At 29.9% G+C, this 24330-nt stretch overlaps 1 protein-coding gene across 1 annotated transcript; it reads left to right on the forward strand.

Annotated features, from left to right (window-relative positions):
* The first annotated feature begins 3213 nt into the window (after nucleotides 1-3213).
* On the forward strand, nucleotides 3214-21248 carry LOC127705177 (uncharacterized). The gene is made up of 10 exons (XM_052209424.1): nucleotides 3214-3340; nucleotides 4889-4923; nucleotides 7907-7957; nucleotides 8859-8909; nucleotides 9719-9769; nucleotides 11651-11689; nucleotides 14173-14223; nucleotides 14675-14725; nucleotides 15643-15708; nucleotides 17663-21248. Exons 2-10 carry the CDS (start codon nucleotides 4911-4913, stop codon nucleotides 17773-17775), a joined length of 486 nt encoding a protein of 161 aa, XP_052065384.1. The 5' UTR covers nucleotides 3214-3340; nucleotides 4889-4910; the 3' UTR covers nucleotides 17776-21248.
* Nucleotides 21249-24330: the final 3082 nt, after the last annotated feature.

A 24330-nucleotide genomic window follows, 5' to 3' on the forward strand; every position in this document is an offset into this window, starting at 1 on the left:
TTTTCATTTGGTCCTGTCATTGTCAGCGTTGGTCAGGTCACGTTTTATGAAGATTTAAAAAGTTTTCTATATTTTTTCTTATATTTATGTATTAAATGGTCTTTATTTATAACTATTCTAATTTGACATGAATACTTTGAGAAATAAAAAAGTTATTAGCATTTTCGTTTTTGTCCAGTCATTAGTGTAACTCACCAAAGGGAGATAATTCGTTTTGTGAGGAATATTGCACAATGATCATTTTTTAGAAATTAATTTCACATGTTTCTAGGTAGATTCCTCATTACTTTTTTTGATTTTTGATAAAAACAAGACCGGAATTAATTGTTTTTGTGTTTCTTTTTAATAGTATAGCCGCATAATTTCACAACACAACACCAAATATTGTATTTTTCTCAAAAATCCCAACTTTCTCCGCTGTTACCATGGTAACCAACCATTATATATATCGGTTGACATTATTGTTCTGACAAGGCTAATAGGATCTACATATCAGCCAATTTTCAGAAAGATCAGTGACTATGTGCGCCGAAAAAGTTTAAGTGATTACAAAGAATGAGTATTAAATAACATGCTACTCGGATTATTCAGTGTGCACTACATTTTTCATGTTATTTCAAGACAGAATAATATAACAGTCATTCCTTACATACACATATAACATCAGATAAGACATTCATTGCTTAAGACAAAATAAACCATATTATGTAATTTTCTTACCAAAAACTGCACATTCATTTCATTGATTGAAGTTATATTTACCAATTCTCTTTAACAAGAAAAAATGCGCATACACGTTGCCATATGTTTTGAATAACATAGTTTCGTCTCTTCTAAGGTATATCATTATGTAAATTGTTACAAAATTATTCTATATAATATATACGGTATATGTCAATTGCTAACGTTTGTTTAATATGTATTGATAAAACCAGTTTTATTGGCTACCATTACAAGAGGTACTGAATGGTATTATTTATTGTAATAAAAATACTTTAAATTCCAAATTGTATGTTTATATCCAGAATATTAATGTTCTGCATATATTATTTTCTTATTACAATTGGATACGCACCGTGCAAGTGCTGGAATGTTACTCCATATAAAATGATTGTTCATAAAAAAAGTATTATGACACCATAAAAAGGTGTTTTTGGTCAGCTAATTAAAGTTTAATAAAAAAAACCCAACCGAATATTATACCATATTATTCTTAATTTCAATTGTAATGATTTTATATCAAGATCTTAACGACAATCGTTATTGATTTTTAAAAGACTCTTCATTAATAGTACTTGAAAGATATTGTATGCATTAACATGTAATTGAACTGGTCTTTACTTCAGCGAGCCAGCTAACCATCAACAAACTGTTTTATAATTTGTGTTTATTAGTTTTCTGTTTTCATACTTCACATATTGCATGCAGTTTGATTATATCGTATGTGTTAATTAATATTATATGATTGTTTAAAGCTATAACAATGTAGCAACTTTGTGAATGTGATAGCGTTTTTACATATAATCTCAAATGTATTAGTTGATTTTAACACTAAATCCATTGCAAAATTTCCTTATATGTATTTATACTGCAAAGGTGTATTAATTTTTCTAACGCTTGTGCATTTGTTTTGTTGTTTTTCGTACTCTCAAAGATAAAACATATCCTTGTACAGAAACAATAATCCCGTTTGTTTTTAATTTGTGCGTTAAAACAATGACAACACATTACACGTTCATATTTACTGAACATATGGTACGTTAGAGGCGCCATCCATCTTGTTTTAGATGCAATATAATTGTGCAGAAACTACAAATTGCAAGACAGGATTTCTTTCTTTCTAATTTACACTGCAACCTACATGCACATACATTGAACTATACACTTAGATTTAATTAATCTCAATCAAATGATAATACTTTTAGTTTTTAAATGTCTAATGCTGAAAAATGTTGGCATCACCAATCACGTTTCACAGTAAAATACTAAAAAAATATTACTTATATTGAGGCCATTGGCACGCTTAAATCTGAATATATACAGTTGATTTAAATTGTGATTATAGTATTGTAGTTACAGTAATTAATAATGATCACTATTTGCATTTAATTATATCATTGGAAACCCCCCATCATAATAACAGCGATAAAAGATAGCTAATAAAATATCACAGACCCTCATTTATTCGTGACTTTTTTCCGTTTATTCGTTTCCCTGGAATTTTTTTTTTCTGACAAATCGATATTTTCCCCATGTTTACAATGGGACTAAAATCAAAAGTTGCTACCCGTTCACCATAGATTACAATATTTCAGAACTCAGAAAAAAGTTTGAGTTAATTTCAGTAATTTAGAAAAAATTAGGCTGTCAAAATACGAAATACGATTGGAGAAAGATATACTTTAATAAACACAATATGTGAGAACCAATTTTCTATAGACATGCACGTTAATTATATGTTTTCTGTCGATGTCGAAAATATACATGTACCTGCATTATTCAATTCTTGAATGTTAACTATGACAGAAAAGAAATAGATAAGAGTGTATACAAATTGATTTTTCCAATACTACTATTTGTTATACTTTTTCTTGGTTTTGACTATATTTTTCACATTTAAGTATACAGTGGAATTCATTTTCAAAAGAGCTAGGGTTTTTTAATATATTTATTGATTGGGGTTTACCGCAACATTAACATTTGTTCAACGGCATTGTACTATTTGGTAGCGATCAGGTTTTTTTGTGGTGGATATCTAATGCCCTAGACAGACTCGCCGACCTTCGGAAAAGAGAGCTAGGGTTACATTTTGTACATATTCCATTTCGTTTATCAATATTATAATATCTGCGTGTTTGTATGCTTTAAATATGAGCTGATAAACGATATAATGTAAGATATGTATATATAGTTGACATGTCTATCTAATTAAAATTGTGCACAATACATATTTTTCTGACATTTCATCTTCTTTAAATATCAAAAACTATATTTCTGAACATGCATGCTCATGATTTTTAAACAAATATCTATCAAATTGAATGCGTCTACCACTTATATTAAGTTTTATATCCTTAAATACAACACAAAATAGGAATAAGAATAAAACTTGTCGAACAATTTATTTTAATATTTATATAATCATGATAGAATCAATAACATATTGCGCATTCGGTTGGACAAAAGATAATCATTTACAAATAAGGAAGTTATTTCATTTTGGAAAATGTATTTATAACATTCCATTCGAATTTTCAAAATAATTAATTTCACAGAGCGATTCAATGTACACTGATTAAATTGTGCGGATTAAGACAATATACTCTTTAGAGTAATTAAGGTAAATAGGTAAACATCCTAATATATAACATGTTTGTATAACATAATAATATATTTCAATTATTTTATATCATGATTTTTATCAAATGTAAACAAAGAAATGAATGTTATGACCTTGATCTACTTTTCTAAGCTTATCCTAATGAATACATTTGTAAACATTTTCGATATCATATTGATGATTTGACAGATTTAAGCGTGCTTCTTTCTATTTTATAATCCATATTTACACGATGTTTACTTATGTGTCACATACAACACGCAATTTAAATATGCAGGTTCTAAATTGTATGTCATGAGCCATTTTAATAAGATCAAATTTGGTGATCTAGAATGTAGTAAGTGCAATTTATGTAATTTTTTTTCTTTTTTATGTTTGTATTATGAAGTAATATAGTTGTATGAAATTGCGAAGTAAATGCAAACAAAATAAACTAGAAGGGATCATATGTTTGAATATTTCCAAATATTATTGTTGTTATCAATTTCGTAGGGAGAAGAATACAAAGAAATATTATTTTAGTTTACGAAGGCGACAATACATTGTCAGACAACGCTATATATGGGATAGAAAATCATGACTATAGTTATTTTATTTGATTAAAGTATGGTATAACCACATTGAGTGACGAAAGCTGTATATTAAATAACCATACATTGTCTCGAAATACAATTCTTATTTGTACAAGGCATAGAAACAGGTAGAATGCGAGATGCCGAGCGTTGCTATACTGTTTTGAGCCGAGTACAACTTACATTTATATTTCATGACATGTTTTGGTTATTCTTTATATATTGCAACTCATGCAGCTGTTCCAAATGACTTATTAAGTTTGGAGCAAACGACATAAAATGTCCTTGAACCTGTACATTTAATGACGTCACAGGTAACCCTTTTCGGGAACGCGTTGCATTGTCAACGTCACAAACAAGGCGATTTACGGTTAGTGACTGTATATAACAAATAATTATACGGCCGCAGTATATAAAAAATAAAACACAAATGCTGTCGATGCACTAACCTTGCTTATGTTTGCAGCTTATGCTTACTGTGGATTCATTATTATTCGTTGGATACCAATTTTCGTGGATTTCGTGGGTACAAGTGAACCACGAAATTAAGTGTTCAACGAATGACATATTTTGTATAGGCTTGTACGCAGACTTTCAGTAAAACCACGAAATTAAATTATCACGAACATGTCAATTTTCCCTAATCCACGAAAATTAGTACCAACGAAAATAAATGAATCCACAGTATGCGATTTTCTCAATTTTTGTTTTTGTTTTACAGTGATTTTTGTCTTCTTAATTTATTTGTGAACCTTGCATAACGTCAAGATAATTTACTTTTTAAGTCTACCAAAGTATGTAGATATAAGAAGATGTGGTATGAGTGCCAATGAGACAAATCTCCATCCAAGTCAAAATTTATAAAAGTAAACCATTATAGGTCACAGTAGTACGGTCTTCAACACGAAGCCTTGGCTAACACCGAACAGTAAGCTTTAAAGCAAAGTATGTGCATGCATGTTTATTCTTTTTCAAGACTTCATCCCTGTAGACCAACTATGGATAACTTGGGTAAGAATAGTGCTTTTTAATTTAGAGGTATTTCTTAAACTAAAACATAACACATAGTTTAGATATGGTTGTATTGATGTGATAACGAACAAAGTCGATTTAAGTTATATATTTTTAAGCTGATATGTCAATCAATACATGCAATAGTCAGTTGATTATGAAAAAGGTATACAAATATTGTGTCTACAATAAACTCATCAATAACAGATGTCAATTAATTGTTTTATTGAATTATGTGGTCAAATGATTTCAATTATCATTTGCACATGTTACATGAGTTGTTCAACAACTTTTACGGACTGAGATAATTGTTTCGAAGTTTAATAGTGCGTAATCCATATTCATTTAAGCGATCATTTTGTCAGCACATTGCCGTAGAAAAATCTGGGTTTTTTTGTTTGTTTTTTTTTGTTAATAGATAAATATTATAATTGCCACAGTGACTATGATATGAAATCGAAAAGGCCAGTGATAAAGTGTTATTGCCTTAATATAATTCATTATGAAAGAGAGAAGTTGTATTTACCTGCACTGGGACTTACTATCAATGTGTATTAACATGACATCACAACGCTATAGTATATTTGGTTTTCTTTAAAAACGAAAATATGAGGCTAAAAAATGAAAGTGACGAAACACATACAATTTTTTTGTGTAAAAGGAGTGGATAAAAAGAATATTGTTCTAACTCACCTTTTTTTGTCATTTATCTTACTAAGACAATTTTTAAATTTATCAACGGCCGAATCGACCAAAAGGTTTGTAAAAAATCTATATTTTGCCAAAACACATATTACGGTGCTGATGATACCTTAAACAACACCAGCATTCGTATCGACCTAAAGCTAGCAAAAATTGCTTTCCTGGATGTATTTTCACTAGCAACAGTATTCAAAACAATTGAGAGCCAATGGTGATAAATACTGTAATAATTGAAGACGTTTATGATCAAAACTGTCATTTACTAAACCTGATGTAAATTAATTCAGTGCTGAAGAAATGACTATTTCACTGGTGATACCCTTTTGAATTCAAAATTCAACCACAGCGGTGTTTAGAACGTGCAAACACAAACATGTGATTCAACGAACGTATGAATATTTAAATACTTGAAGAGCTAAAATTAACTTCAGCTGAAATCCAAAACACGCTGTGTCAACTTTGTCTGAACGAGTTATTACCTTAGTATTCTTTGCGTCTGGTGCAAATTCAGAATTTTAACCCTAGTATCTATGATGAGTTTATTGACATTGTTTACACAGTTTATTAAACTTACACTCCGCTTGCGCCTGTAAACCAGTGGTGAGACTGAAATTAAAAAAAAACTCCTAATAAATATGTGCATTCGCCATGCTTTATTACAATATATTCATGTACAGTTATTGTGAATTCCTTTTAATTTCTGCTTTATGTTATAATGGCGGAGGATTCGGCAATAGCAGAAGACATTTAACCTATCGATATATGTGATAATTAAGAGGTCGTGCAATTTCATCAGTTTATCGTTGTTACCCAGATTTGTCTCTTCTTAGTCGATGGATCTGACTTGAGATTGGCAAACTGCTCTTGCCATGATCAATGTTATATATGTAGGACTCAAATCTATGGTGGGTTCCAAATCTATGACAGATTCCTAATCTATGGTAAATATGAATTCATGCCATCCCAAATCTATGACAGACTTTTGAAAATCCTAATATATGGCAACTTTTTACTTTTTCTGATCTATGGCAATTTTTTTAAGTTTCCATTATCTACGGCGGATTTCTTGTTTTCAAATCCATTACAGTTTATCTGCAGTTGTTGGACCAGTCAATACATTATATCTGACCAATGATTTAAATGTCGAAATATCCAAAGGTAGCAAAAGAACTGCTTTTAAATAAAAATCAGTATGAGAAAAATTAGGATAATTATAACGAGAACGCATTTCCATAACCGTTTGTAAAAGACTTTAACTTAGATCTATTTGAGCGTTAAATAATGTAAATCTTTTTTGACTGATGAGGACTTAATTCCTGTAATGAACAATGAATCGCCCCAAACACGATACTTTCTAAAAAAGTTCTCATTTCTCCAACAGTACAGTAATTCAACATATTTATAGCGGAAAATGATATTAATTTCTAGTAGAAATCTATGACATAGTTATTTTTTTCCAAATCTCAAGAAATATTATTTGCTTCAATTTATTATCTGCTTTTCTATCTTTTTCTTTTCCTTCTGGATAACAAAACATTTGACGTCAGCGGCAGCTTCGAACGTCAAGTAATCATGGTAATGGTGAAGGAAAATTGCGTTATATCCAATCTGCCATATATTTGGAGAAAACAAAAAACTTCCATAGATTCGTGATTTGTTTGGCGTTTGTGACATCATGTTTACCATAGATTAGGAATTTGCCATAGATCTGAAACCCACCATAGATTTGAGTCCTACATATATATACATATCGTTTTCACAAAATTTAGAGTCGACAATATATGAAAACACATACATCAATATCCTCTTTTCGTTAATTGATTTAAATTCACAGATGTTTTCTACAATATATTGGCAATACGGAGAATGTATGGTAATACAACTTTTTAATCTCCTGAACATGACGAATTTGTAGAAGTATCATCAAGCAATCAAAGAAACATCCTGCTTTTAAGTTTTAGTTTCACAGATTCAGTAGTTTTATATATTTGAAAAGCAGGTATAAGGAATATATAATTCATGCAATAATTGAAAGAACGACCAGAATAGCCGCTCTTTGAGTTTCTTTTTTATACCTGTTTACTAAAACAGAAACACAAAAAAAAATTAAACCAACGAACAACATATATTTATATATCAAATTGCTATACCTGTTATGCTTAATTTTGATAAGTATAGTTTCGGGATATGTCTGTATCATTTGCAAGATGTTCAAGGCGATTGAGATGAAAAAGAAGAGTTTTAAATGTTTTTCAGAATATTTTATACTTTTTTTTCACAGATTCAAAACACGAGGGTCAAATAAGAAAACGGACGCGATCAACATCAAAAGGTAAAATTAAAACCAACCTTGTGATAACGCAATAATATTTTTCATTGGTAAATTGTTCGTGTCCTTTAGATGACAGACAAAAAACAAAATGAAAAGGTTACCGAATATTCGTTAATGCATGATACATTTTACTTGCATTATTCCTATATCTACCATCTGTACATTTAACGGAACTTGCCCGAAAGGGTTTGTTTTCAAATATTCTGCTTCATGTCAAGTAGCATTACTAAATATGTCATTTTGATATATAGTTTTCTTTTTTTTTTATAATATAATCTACAATATCAGGCTTAAATAAAGATATCATGATTAAGTATGAGGTCAACATATTTTTATTATCATTTGTCACATATCAATCTAACAAATATCAGTGTATTTCAGTACAAAATGTATATATCGGGAAGAAAACTACTATTCCCATAAACAACACTGTACACAATGGAGATTTCCTTATATCTCACTTAAAGGACTACTTAATTTTTCAATTGAGCGTGTCATTTTATTAAATTGAATGGTATAAGAATAAGAAGAGAAAGTTACTCTCAGTCACAATCAGCGCATTTTGGGGTTAACTTTTCAATAATTGTACTTGAAACTTTAAACTAACAATTGATAATATCCATACACATTGTTATAATGAAGCTTAAAGTGTAGCAAACATTTAACCAATAGTTGAATAGTAAACAAACTAAAGCATAAACAATACTGAAAACGAAAAAAAAGAAAATTCAACAAAACAGGGGTGTATTTTGATGCTTCGAAATTGTAAACAGATGCTGGTTAAAATACAATATGTCAGTGAAGTTGGAACACAGCGATATGACGTGTTCCTGAGGAACCACACACAGTTTATATGAGATGAAAAATATGTTTAGTTGTTGTTTGATATTTGTTTTCATAGATGTAAAATATGCAGAACCATCAGAGAAAACAAGTCTCTCAGTCATCTCAAGTAAGTTAACCCATCCCGTTTTTTTATATTTCTTAAAACTATGTACATGTACTGACTTATACTTTTACTTATGTACTTATTAGTGCCAAACAAAAAAAATGAAAAGAGCTTAAACATTAAAAAAATGTCTAAATGTTAATTTTGAAAAAGTAAATTATTGATGACAACCCTGGCAAATGGGACAAAGCAATGAATTGGAAATAGTCCATGTGTTTGTTGGTTAGGAACAATGACATAAAATTAAAAAACAAAATACGCATCTTTGATACATTTTCTTCTGATTTGTCAATCTCAATGAATCATTCAATTTACGAAAACACTGTCTTGCGACGTATTGGTTAAAGATATACCATTAATTGTTGTAACGCACATACAGCCTCTTCCTTTTAAACATTAATTGCAAAACAGTGAAAAAATCGTCCGTTCTGAATATTCTCCGAGATATAATAAAAATAAAATAGCATAATAATAAACAAAATTGAATAAATTCTTATTTTATCTACATAAGTATGATGTCAGATCGATTCTCAACACAATCTTTTCGCAAAGAAATACTAAATATGTCAATTTAAGCACCAACATCAGATTTCATAAAAAAGTCGGAGAGGCAAAGGAGTTTAGCAATTCAATATTGTTTAGTATTAACAAAGCATTTCTAACCTGTGAATGCTTGGTTCGCTTTTGACGTAATTGGGAACATAGCATCTCAAGGTTGTAGAGATGTCTACATCAAGTTGACATCAATAATGAATACGTTTTTATGGAATGTACAGAAGGTATCTAGTTATATTTAATACTTTTATTTCTAGCTTTAACAACTGATGACCGTAAAAGAAAACGGAAGACCACAGCTCGCTTAGGTGAGATGCTGATATATCATTTCGTTTTCAAAACGTGTTTTAGGTTAACAGAAGTTGAAGATGAATGACTCGAAAACTGCAATTAACGGAAATCAAGATTATATGATTCGATGTTGACATGGACATCAATTATATGGTCATTTTTATAAATTTACTGTTTGCAAAAGTAAGAAATATTCTAAATAATAAGGATTTTCTTATCCCAGGTATAGATAACCTTAGCCGTATTTGGCACCACCTTTTAGAATTTTGGGTCACCAATGATCTTTAACTTTGTACTTGTTTGGCTTTCTTTACTTTTTTGATCTGAGCGTCACTGGTGAGTCTTATGTAGACAAAACACACGCATGGTGTATTATATTATAAGCCTAATACCTTTGATAACTATTAGCATGTCGAAATGTCCTATTGTAATGTTTATTTGTGTATTTCTTTGTCCTGAATGTTCTTTCATTTATTTGTACTGTAGTCCTGTCATGTAATGTTGTCATTTTAATGTTATATATTAAACATTGCCATAAAAGTGCGGGGTTAGGGTAGCCGCAAAACCAGGTTCAACCCACCATTGTTTACTTAAAATGTCCTTTACCAAGTCAGGAAAATGGCATTTTCTTATATTATAGTTCGTTTCTGTGTGTGTAACATTTAAGTGTTGTGTTTCTGTTGTGTCGTAGTTCTCCTCTTATATTTGATGTGTTTCCCTCAGTTTTAGTTTGTAACCCAGATTTGTTTTTTTTTTCAATCGATTTATGAATTTCGAACAGCGGTATACTACTGTTGCCTTTATTTATATGCAAACATATAACACCATTCAGTTTAATGAGAGACTGTCCTCACACGTTTTGCCTTAAAAAAATAAATTATTCTTAACACGTGGTTGTTATCTATCATATTATAATACCATCAATATCATCATCATCATCATCATCATCATCATCATCATCATCATCATCATCATCATCATCATCATCATCATCAACCTCATCATCATCATCATCATCAAACAAGATCATACTACTTTATGAAGTTTAAGCACCAATACCCAATAGAAAACAAAGTCACACAAACACAAACTTTTAGCAACAAACATGTAGTCTATATTAACCAAAGTTTTCCCTTCTGTATGCTAAATCCAGTCTTTGTTATGTAATTGGGCAAATCGCAACGCTACATACATTATTAAGATACATTAGTTTTGTTCATTCCAACAATATGATAAAGTCTACCATTTGAATTGTAGACTAAATCATTTAAAACAGGAAGCTAGCTTGTTTGTATTCACAGACGATAGGCTGTGCAACAAGTATATTTGATTATATTGCATTTAAAGGAATAGGTTTTTGTTGATCTAGCTTATAGTTTTATCAACTTGATTTTTTTACATGATTTATTTGCTGTAATAGAAAATTTTAAATACTTCATGTTTACAAAGTCTAATTGAAAAAAAAAAAACATTATGAAGTGCACTAACTTTTATATTAAATAAGAAATAGATATATCCAAAAACAGAAAAGAAAACCCCAAAACGAAAACGATAAATAACAGAAAAAGTGATAAGGCAAACGGACAGTAAACACTTCTTAACAGTTAGTGAAATCTTTTGGAGATAGAAAAACACGTTTAAAAGAACTTCATGTTGCTGATTTTCTTACACTAAGATAATGTATTGTCATGAAAAGCCAGTATCAAATATGTGTTTTATATTTTTACGATTAGTGGATATCGATGACGAAGTGACGTTCTAAGACACATACAATTTATATATAGAAGGCATTACTAAGTTAAAAAAATTCCGTTTTGAACAAAAAACTCTGTTTAATCTAAAGTATAGTTTATATCAGATTTCAATACTGTTTTCCTCATTTCACCTTTTTTTCACAGATGCAAAGTCAAGGAAACAAAGTTCTGAAGTCGGCTCGGGTAAGAAAATTTAATTTTGATATTTCTTGATTGTTTTGCCATGATAAGTTTATAAGAAATTTCATCTTTAAAATACACTGTAACAAAATAACTACGAAAATATAATTTATCTTACGTACTTCATGTTCCTGAATAAAAGGCATCATACCATTATTCATATAGCCTACTTTTCGTTTCTCTCAAGATTTCCACAAAAATAATGCGACTATAGTTTCTTACAAAGCCATGAGGTAAAATATTTTAAAGGTGCACGTAAAGACTGCTGGTAAATGTTTTAAGAATGCTGCTATGTGTTGTCAAAATAATCATATATGTCAGTTATGTGTTGCCATGCACAATAATGTTATGTACGAAGGAACACAAGGACATTGAGGATCGATGAATCTTAAAATGATTAAGCGGTGTTGCATGTTCACATGACGACAGATACCAAATTTTAGGAAGCTTTTATTTGTAGTTCCTGAGAAAAAAAATACAACAGAGTTTCATTGTATGGAAGGGCATACAGCCTGACAGACATAAATAAATCAGTTGACCCCCTTCCTTTGATACAGGAATATAACATAGTCTTACTGGCATTTTCGAGAAATAAAAATATTAATAATAGCCAGTACAAATTGAACCAGAAACATAAATATCTATATACGGTAATAGTAAAAAAAATTAACTTGAGAATAATTCATTTGTTTGTTATTGTATAAAGTAAAGAACAGACCTAATTAACTCATATATCTTTTTTTTCTGATTTGTCAACCTCAATAAATTAGGTTCATTATTTAAATAACAATAGTACTTGGGTGCAATTACGGTTCGCACGATAATCAATAACTCGTCTTTAAAAAAACAATCAGATAACGAAGACACTAACCTGCAATGTATTGGTAAAAACAATTTTGAATATTGGTGGTTTAAACGTAATTGAAGTTATTCAATGTTACATTGAATGCCAAACTAATAAAACAATCGTCCGTTTTGAAACAATCTCCTTAATACAATGATATAACATTCAGCATAACGTTTACAACCATTTATTAGGCTATAACATCTTTAGAAAAAGAAATGTTAATCATAATCTTACCTAAAAATTCCATTCTCAATTTTGTGTTCTTCAATTTTCCTATTCGAGTCTCAAAAGAGGGACGAAAGATACCAGAGGGACAGTCAAACTCATAGATCGAATACAAACTGACAACGCCATGGCCAAAAATAAAAAGACAAACAGACAAATAATAGTACAGATGGCACAACATAGAAAACTAAAGACTAAGCAACACGAACCCAACCAAAAACTGGGGGTGATCTCAGGTGCTCCGGAAGGGTAAGCAGATCCTGCTCCACATGTGGCACCCGTCATGTTGCTTATGTTATTACAAATCCGATAAATAGTCTAATTCGGTAAGTCACATTCGTGAAAAGGGAAGGGTATTGTAATTTAATCTACCATATCATGTTGTCGGAACAACAATCAACACCACATTTATTAATATTACTTTTACTATTTGGTCTGTTTTTGGTGATATACATTTGAAGTGGCTCTGTACTTATACATCCCGGCATTGTGTTGTTTGTATTATATTTCATTTTTATTTGTGTACTTTGTCCGTGTGACTTTTTAGGTTTCTTTGATACATGTGACAGGTCTCTGTACCATAAACATCCCGCCATTGTGTTATCGTTCTATTAAAATGTCTGCATACTTTGAACGACAAAATCACTATCTGTGTGACGTTTACTATCTGACGTCAAACACGCGATTGTACGCCAGCGTTTATGTTAAAATTACGATTCGGTCACAGTGCTTAAATTTTTCGATCCTTTATGGGTTGATTTGGCATTCGTAAATAAAATACGAAAATAAGTAAGCAATGCATGAGGTTGTTAATTGTGATATATGATTTTTGTGCTTCTTTGTTAAAAATTTGTTTGTTTTTGTTGTGATTAAGATTCTTACACGATGTTGACTGCTGTACCATTTTGACATTTTTACCTATAATGTCTGTTTGCTTTATTCACGCATTGTTGTAAATATAATGGAATTTGACGCGACTGTCGTACAAGTGAGAGGTAAAGCGCTATAAAACCAGGTTCAATTCACCATTTTCTGCATAAGAAAATGCCTGTACCAAGTCAAGAATATTACAGTTGTTGTCCATACGTTTGATGTGTTTGTGCTTTTGGTTTTGCCATTTGATTAGGGACTTTCCGTTTTGAATTTTCATCGGAGTTCAGTATTTTTGTGATTTTACCAAAGGTAATACTACATAATTCAATTTAAGCACCAACATCTGATTCTTAAAACAAACATACAAACAAAGATGTATAGCAACAACTAACTCGTTTGTATGAACAACTGATTTTTTATGTCCACCATCTGTATGGTATATTTTGTTTTAGATGTAATGTGGCAAAATTAATATCGAAATTGAACGATCATAATAAATGAACGGAATGTAAAACAATTTGTTGAATACTTTTATTTACAGGTTCAACGAATGAGGCTCTAAATGAAAAACGGATGAAAATAGCTTCTTTTGGTATGATACAGAGTAGATATTTCCTTTTCGGAAGAAATTTCATATGATTTAAATGCTTAATAAGTGTTATACGGGTTTATAACGTAAATCTAATACATTCACCTATGCAATTGTAATGGGAAACATGGTTCATATAATTTGTTGTGTTTATATTTTTTTTTAATTCAATTTGTACATTATTTTTGTCATGTTGATGTCAGTACATTTTCACGTTAAAATTTGTTCTTGAATGTAACTCTTTGGCAAATAAAATTATAAGATATTTTGATACAGATGTTTTTTTTTTATGAATAATATTTTCTGTACCATTCAGACGTAATACAAAACAAGTATAAGGACAATTTATTTATATTAACAGTCATATCATTTTAACAATCAACAAAGTTAGATTTTGTCTCAAATATGAAGAAGAAAATAAGGAATGTCTAATCATTTGATTTTTGTTTTAAAGAGAAAACAAATACCAAACCAATAGTGAAACTGAGTCTTCCAAGCTTCTCTGGTAATATTACCATATTTCATATTTATGTATCTAAATACTGGCAGTTATCATATGTTTCTCTAAATGAGACTTCAACCTACCAATAAACTGAAACAAAACAAAATTTGGAGAGGTTTTTGAACAAAAAACATTCATATGAAAGGTGTTTTTTAAATACCATTTAATTTAGTAGTTTCGAGACAGCACACTATTAGACAAACCTGTAAAAATCAGTTTGAGAGGGCTTAACCTGTCCATAAGCCACATACACAAATACACATATTATGAAGGCAAAAACACCAAACACCTATTTAAGAGTGCTGTCAGATACAGAAAGCCAATTCAAGTTAACAATGCAATTTCAATAAACAGAATTACCATATTTTATAAACAAAAATATCAATTACCACCAACAGATTTAATATGAAGACTTCGTAGTAAACAGTCTTGGAAAAGCATGACCTAATGCAAAGCCAAAATACGATTATCTACGTTGAAGAATCGTTGGCATGGTTAGTTTTCAAAATGTAAACCAACACGCATTTATAATGTTTCTTTTATTTATCAAAACCATAATCAGTGTAAGAACAAATAAGGAAAATATGTTTAAGATTTCAACACAATGATGTATTGATAACTTAACCAATAAAATATTTGAAGTTTTTACCAATTATAAAAGATATTATCGCCGTATCTATTAAACAATTGAGTGAAGTTTTTCTTCCTTTGTATACTTTAACTGATTATGACTCATATATGAAAAGAAGCCGTCAGATTAATATAAAATCAAAATACGTCATTTTGAAATATTTGGTTAGTGTGAAGAAATGAAGATCATATTAAATAAACACGGTCAATATATATAATTACAAATAGGTTTTTTTTTTTATAAAAAAAAGGATCCATTTGTGATATTATATCAAATGTTTGGTTTACAGGAGGCCACAGCGTATTACGTGCGGCGGGTTTACCAAGACCAAGTAGTCCCCCTCATTTGACTAAAGGTAACATAATATGAGAAAGATTATGGCATGTATGATTGGTTTATTGACATAAATTGTAACATCATCATGATTAGCACAAGTATTGTCTAATTTGACAGACATGAAATGTAGTAGTACTAAATTTTCTTCCATATAATTATAGGCATATACATAAAAAAAAGCGATACATGAAGTTATGTTTTTACACTTTCCAATCAATTCGATTTTAAAGCGATACATATAACCTCATTGTAAGAGGCCTGCGAAACCACGGTACAATTGGGCAAGTGTTGAAACAAAGAGTGCCAACGGTGCCTGTGTGTACACATAAAATAGGGAGTGGTCAGGACGTCTGGTGCCTTTGTTCACACAAAAAAAGGTGGGATGATCATTTCATGTAATGGACAGTTCTGAACCCGAGTAAAAAGTATTGATGTTGTTTATTTTAGCAAAATGATGCACTTACAGTACAAAACAGTATCATTATAGGACAAACTGTCCTATTGTTATCCTGTCTACTCACTTTTACTTGGATATCGCGGGCAGTACGCTGACTGAGCTTGCACGAAAGCGTATTCAACGCGCATCAATGACGGTCTCAAAAATAGGCGTTTTTCTGTGGATAAAAGATTGTTTCAAAGATGAATTATGAAGTACAAAACACTACATTTATAAGTCATATCACAAATATTTCCTACTTTGTATAGTTTCGATGGACCCTAAGCTGATAGAAGCATACATCATTGTATCACATCATATTGTTTTCCCCTTTGGTTCTTTTTTGGATAACAACCCAAGCATGTTTCTTCTTTGTAATTTGGCTACACGTTACTTTATCAATTTGGTCATTTATTTTATTTTGTTTTCTTTCTTTTTTTTTGGGGGGGGGGGGGGGGGGAGGCTTTGCGATAAGCCTATTTCGGGCAAATTTACATTCACCAGCTTTCTTTAAATGTAATAAGCCTTGGAACAAAATATAAGAGTAAAATGTTCAAAAAAGCGAAAAAAGCAATTGACATTCAAAACTCATTAGTCGACAAAAATCTGACAACGCCTTTGCATAGAAGAAAGACGACAATTTTTTTTTAACAAAATAGTTTATAGAAATTTACATATTTGACCTTTGGGCAATCTGATGAATCATTAGTTGTCGGAATGCGCAGCTAGTTGATTGAAATTGTTACAGTTAATATTAAAGAAACATAAAGACTGGTCAATATAAATCAAAACCATAATGGGTTATCTCAGGTTCCGAAGAACCTGTGTATTTGCATAAAATTTTGATACTCGTTGCTTAAAAGTACCTTTTAATGATATTTTGTCTTTAGAAAAAAAATTAAAAAGAATTGTGCTCATTATAATCGTAAAAATCTGAAAATATAAATCTGAAATTTGCTGAAAATGTATTCGAGACATATTTGTATAAATATACAATCATTAGACAACTGCTTCACATCTTCACATTTTCTTTTAAATGGACACAGAACGATGATGATTTCAAACAAAAATCTATGACAAACGTGATGATTTCAACTTTTCTAAAGATCAATATCCAATTTCCCAGCAGAAATATACACTCTGACTATTGTCTTTAATGTACATATACGATACTCAAGATAAATATGTGTCGCCTTTTGTCATTTTAATTACATTCTGATTCCTGAATTCGAAACAAAAAGTTGATATCTTGACATCTTTCTGTTATTTGTTTCAAATTCAGAAAGTCGGCACATATATCTTGAAAGATGTACTACTGCTGGAAAATTTGAATTTGGCATTATGAAAGGAAAATCATCTGTTGAGTTTTTAGTTTTTACAAATGATTCCAAAATAATCTGAAAAATGTGTCGATTGCTGTTAGAGGTTAAATGTATATAATTAAGAAAGATTTTTTCATGGATCTATTGCAAAAATTAGCTACATAACTTAGTTTCTAGTGACACATAATATGTAATAATGTTAATGCTTATTACAGACAAATTGAAAATACCAACACTTGCTGAGGTTATTAAGGCTGCTGATGACAAGCCAGTAGTGTGGGCACTACCTCCTCCGCCACCACCACCGGATCCACCAAATCCTAACTAAGGATTTACATTGTTTACAGTTAACTTTGAATAACGGAATAACAAACCGGAAGTCAATAATGATATTTCTTTTACAAATGAAAAACTGCTGATATCAAATTTTTTGTTTATGTTTTAAGTTATCTGTATGATTTGTATTCTGTACATTTTAATCTCTCCAATTAAACTTACATATCTATTATATATTATGCAATACATGGTTATCTGAAAAAAAAGGCTATTGTTCATAAATGTTGATAAAACAAAACTTCTTTATAGCCCAAAGTTAGTGCGTAGGTCCTGGTACTGACTACCAACATTTAGTGTAAAACGATCATTTAGATCTTAACATCATCTTAAAGCATGAACAATGATTTCTAAAATCGTTTTATCCACTTTTAAACGTATGCACTGTTGTGAAGTCATTTTTGTTCAAGCAATTAGCGCGCAGTCAATGTAGTACTGTTCAGTAGCTTTCAGAAATGTTAGTTAATTCTTGAGGCTGTGGTAGATGATAAGATATCTATTAAATAAAAAAAAATATTTAAATTGTAAAGGTCTATATAAATATCATGCGTTTATGTTTATGTTCATCAATAGTCTGGTCTTATGATTTTCATTTGATATATTTATAGAAATAATCATTCAAATAATATTCATCTGTTGACTAGATTAAATACCCATTTATACAATACTTTGCCCTTATGTACAAAATAATATTTGATGGCGTAACCGTATAGATTAATTACAACAGTGAAAGCTCGTATGCAATGGAATTGGAATGATTTAAAAAACCCAAGTTATAACGGGTGCCTTAGAACACCGAAATGACCTCCTTTGTGCACAAAGGTACACATAGGACCAAAATGAAGTTTAATAAGAGCACAATGGACTTGAAATTCCATTAAAAGCATAAAAATATTATAATTCCGGAAGAAACATGTAAAATTGTTTTTAACAATTTCAATAAAAACTGCGATTTTAATTATGTACGATTTGGTGTTATCACCGGTATCGGTAAGGAACCGACTTTATATCTGGGCTATGTGATAGCTCATGTATGTGAATTTTTAAATAGTTATAAAATAATATAAATGATAAAAGCATCAAATATTTTTCTTAATATTTTGTTGTAATATTTTTTAAGATACAGGCTTTACCAAATCTACGAAATTTATGTACGGATACCGATGTTTTGCTGTTGTTTTTTTTTTGTGTCTCGTATTTCATAAGCAGTGTGTTTTTCCTATGTATGGTAATATATATTGCAACGACTAAAACGTTTCTAAGACACAAAGGGAACTGTGTGGCAATAATTCTAAAGGTATGAAATTATAGTTTGAATGTTTATCAATTTTTCTGCACAAAACAAAGTATGTACCGTACTTTCCTTACTTGACGATTCTTAAATTGCTTTAACGAAAACGTTTCTAAGGCACAAAGGGAACGGCATGGCAGTTATTCTAAAAATAGGAAATTGGTTTTTAATTTTTAAAGGTCCTTTGTGGTGTTTTTATAGATCGAGGTATAACTGTACTCCATCTCATTCATTGGTGATTAAATTGCATATTATATGATGTACGTATTACTAGACAAAAGTTGCTGGATCTTGATAGATGCTTACGAAACTTTAATGAATTATTTGTACTTTTCAAAATAACTTTGATATCCTTTAAAACTGAAAAAAAATCTATCTGATAAAAACTACTGGTTTTTTTTCTATGATACAAAATATATCCTATTGCAATCAAATTTGTCCTATGAATTCGTAAACGACAAAAAAAAATGTCATTCTTTAATAATCCTAGAAGGTTAAAAAAAGTACTATTGTAAATTATTATTTTCGGAATTAATCTTAAGACATGCATCAAAAACGGTTTATTTCCGATTGTCCCACTTTTTAAAATTTTAGAGTTCTGATTGTCCCACATGGAAAGTTCTGATTATCCCACATTATTTTCATATTTTTAATGTTCTTGAATAAACAATGTAATTGTTGTTTGTTTTGCAATATCAAATTAAAATTAATTATTGCATGAGCAAACTAGTAGTTGATATCAATTTTATAAATGTAACTATGAATTGTTGAATAAATCATCAGTTAAAATCTCTTTTAATTAAGCAATATAACATATATGTAATAAACGATATCTATTATGTTACTAGGTTAATTCATAAGTCAAATATCAATATTTTTTTTTATTTTAAAGTTGTTATTTAAATTTTACAAACATGGACGCAATTTTCACTTTTTTTTTCATTTTTAATAGCGCTCAGACTGAAAGGTCTAGCGACTGATTTAATAAAAAACAAATCATTTACAATCTCAATATTACATAAGCAATTTTATATATATGTAATAAAATAGATTGTAAGATCTCAACCTATATTCTCATTTAGGGAAAAGAGATAGATGTGGACCAGAAATGTCATCAGTGTCCTCTAAACACATACACTGTTATAAAAACGTCCAGTGGCAAGTTAAATGCTTTAAGCAGGACGAGAACATGTTGGTGTTAGATGAATATGAAACCTTCTTTGAAAAGAACTAGACCGACACAGTCATCAAGCCGGAATTTTAACTTGCTAGTGCACAAGATAACAGTCCACAGAAAGACACATGTGCCACCATACACAGACAAATTATTCTAAGTAAGGACTGACCAGTCTTTCGTCTTAGTCTAAAATGTAGCGTCCTTTGAGGAGAAGCAACAAATTCCAAATTTCTGTTCATTGGTTTGACATGGCTGGGGTCAATTTATTATTATTGTGTAAAGTTAAACCAGATATCTATACAATCAACATATCTGCACATTATTTCGTTTTAAGTTTATGATTTTCTAATTCAAGGATTTTCTTATTAATATTCAAATAAAACTTTCCTCATTTTTTTGCTTGAATTGAATGCTTACTTGAACAATTTTATGATCAGACTTATTATATAGAATATGTTTCATTTCATTGTTTTATGAATATATCTAATATCAGCTTAAAACCTGTCAATTTTAGAACAAATCCCTGAAACTTTGTAACATGTAAAATTATTCTTATCTCTTTGTATTTCTCTAAAACACATCTTTTAATTTAATTTAATTTTATCCTTGATACTTCTAAATTTTTCAATTATGCACTATATGTTCAATTTACAATTTATGTTAAAGGAGTCTATTTAATATTTTATTAAGTTAAAATATATCTATTTTGTTATATAATTGTTCTTTATTTGGACAGTAGTTTAACAAAATATCACAAAAGAAAAGAAAATATGTAAACACCATCTTTTCTCAATGTTTATTTCAAATTTTATGAGTTACATAATAACTTGTAATTACCTGCTACACACTTTAAAAACAAATTAATCACTATCAAAACAATTCCCAATTGTCCCACATTTAAACTTCCCAATTGTCCCACAAACATCTTCCCGATTGTCCCACAAAATTTCATTACATTTTTACCTGTAATTTCAAAAAGTGGGACAATCGGGAAGACACCGCAAAAATGATGTCCCGGTTTTGCAATCATGAACACGATGAAAAGTTAATTCGAGAAAGTGTTACATGTTTATTCTAAATTAAATAAAGAATTGTTATGATAATATCATATATATTTAACTATTTGATCAGAAATAAAATTTTTTTTACCCGTAAACACAATTTCAATTGAAAAAAGTTCCTATATTAAAATCATTCTAAAGGAATACGTGATAATTTGCCTGATCTTATACTTGTTAATTTACAAAATGCCTTCAAATACATAAAATTTTTATTTTTATTAAATTTGACACAAAACGTATTTAGCTTAGTTTAAATGAAATAAATGAATAATCCGCAATCCACACTTACCCGACAACCTTTTATATTGTATTTTGTTGATGGAATACCCTCTTGTACATATTCACAGTTTCTGATGGTCACATGTTCATGAGGGTATTCCATCATCGATATACAATATACGGGCGTATTGCGTTTCCGCTAATTTTTCAAAGTTCCAATACTACGTTTCCGGAAAGTTAAAGTATACGTTTCCTGAAATTGTATTTATTACTTTTCCGGATTTTTACCTGGTAGTAAATTATAAAACTATTTGAGTATAATTGTTATGTTAGATAGATTATTCATCTACTCTCCATCCCGAGGCAGTTCATATTGACTTTGAATGTCAAATGCATATTGCTTTAACAAAGACATTTCATGCTTCTGCAATCAGTTGTTGTAGGTTTATTTTCATTTTGGACAAAGTTGTTGTCCTTAAACTCAGTCTAAAGATTTGGATTTTGGAAATTGGCTGACACATTTCTTTTGTTTGGCTTTATACTGGAGGAAAAGGAGAAGATGTACTTCCGACCTTGTTGAACAAAACATAAATCTGTATGAACTCATGTCAAGATATATTTGTTTACTGCTGATTTTAAAACATACGTAACTATTATCCCGGAAAAGTAAGATATCTATTTGCGGTAACGTAGACTTTTTTCTCGGAAACTTATATTTTTTTCGCGGAAAAGTAATGCCAATTTCCAGAAAAACGCCGAATATATGATATTTGTAATGGTATTTATCAAAACCTAAATGATTGAAAATATCTGAGTATAATATGAATTTGCCATTTTAGCGAAGAATTATAATTTAGCATAGTTCAACATTGGAAAAACGACTCAAGTTGAACGTTCATAATAAGATGTCCAAAATATATGTACATGTATATTGCGATTGGTGCTGTAGTATATCAGTGGTATTAAACCCCCGTTGAGGGACACAAATTTGTCAGCTTAAAAAAGTATTTTATTATATTCTCATCACATACAAACATAAATTGAGATTCACAGAAATAAACATAATACATTAAAACATTTACATTGTATGCATCAATCTTAAAAAGATTTATGGGAGACTTTTAAGACACAATATATTAAACAGTTATATAAACATATTTTCACACATTTACATTTGATATTTACAGTGTCCATCTATACTTAATGGAAATAAAACATTTGTCATTTATTTCTTTAAGAACTAATGAAATAAAATACTATTTCTTCTCAATAAAGTATTGTTGATGGTTTTGGCAACTATAGCAGCAACATTTTCGTTATTAAATACAAATTTTGTCCTAACTGATAATAGTTATCAATAGGTTAACGTGTTCATTAAAATGTATAGCTTTAGGTTACATGATTTGTCTTAAATCTACGTATAAACGGCATTTTAAAAGGACATGAAGTTCATCTTCAGTAGTAGAGCTACAGTTAAAACATGTCATCTCGTGGAACTTCTTTTCGTTCATACCTTCCATTTTCTATTTTTAGTGGAACTATCCAACACCTAAATCTTGCAAAAGCACTTCTGTTTTTAATTGACACAATATTTGTAACAAATAGCAGTTGTTCAACATTATATTTTTTTACGGCCCATTATATATATATATATATATATATATATGTCTCTGGTCCTAGCAAATACTCACTGAATAAACACGAAATATTAACAGACGATTAATAAATTTTACACAAAAAATCAAGAATCCGAATAAACGTTATGTACGATGAATATAATTAAGAGTGCACAAGAAAGTAAGTAAAAATGCACATTTTATTAAAAGTCGGAACATATATTCGCACTAACAGATAAAATATGAGCTTGGACGAGCTCTATAACCAACTGTCATATAAAAACCACAAGAATGAACGTTACATGATTAGAGATGTACGATTGACAAACATATATATGAAAGTTTTTAACGACCTTGACTGGCTATACAGCTCTTGCACGGTCGGCTTGGTAAATGCACGTTACACGTACACGGTTATAATTCTTATTCGCACACAAGACAGCTGATTGGATAAATGTGATAAATTGTTACGCCTACATTAAACTGATGTCCAACCGAGTTCTAGCAGAAAGCTGTCAGTAACAAATAAATATTGCGAGCGTGGATAAGTTAGAGATTTATTTGGGTATTCGATATTTGACAAAAAGGTTAGATAGTCGCTATTCATTTCCATTTTTCAGGCGAATTTCAGTAATTGTTTTTACGTTTCCTTTTTTAACAGAAAAGTATTTAAATACGAGCGTACTGCAAGTTTCTGAATTTTACAAGCATTTTATATAGCGACTTGTGTTTTCCGGAACGTCCTATTTTGAAGATTCCACAGACTTCTGAAAAAGTTAGATCATACAAGTTTCATCTACAATGTGCTTAAAAACACTACCAAATTAAATTTCTAGATTGTAAAAGATTGAGAATAGTTTTATATCAGTTCTAAAAAATCTTCTGAAATAAAACAAAACATATTTCTCTCTGTCTGAAAGCAATCGAAAGCAAATTTTCATTTCGTTCTTTATCTATTTGCAAAAGACGAAGAACCCTCCTTAAACTGTAAATTATTAAACAAACAGACTAATTTTAAAGGATGAAATACAAGTGAGTAGCAAATTGAATAAGGACATTTTATTGAAAGAGATTTAAGATATATGATAATTTTTGTAAGCAATGTGGCAAAAAACACGCATGTAGAGTACGTAGGTGAAAAAAAATACATATTAATATTCAATTTCGAATCTTTTATAAAGGATTA

This window comes from Mytilus californianus, unplaced genomic scaffold (genome assembly GCF_021869535.1).
Source record: "Mytilus californianus isolate M0D057914Y unplaced genomic scaffold, xbMytCali1.0.p SCAF_6, whole genome shotgun sequence".
Taxonomy (NCBI): Eukaryota; Metazoa; Mollusca; class Bivalvia; order Mytilida; family Mytilidae; genus Mytilus; species Mytilus californianus.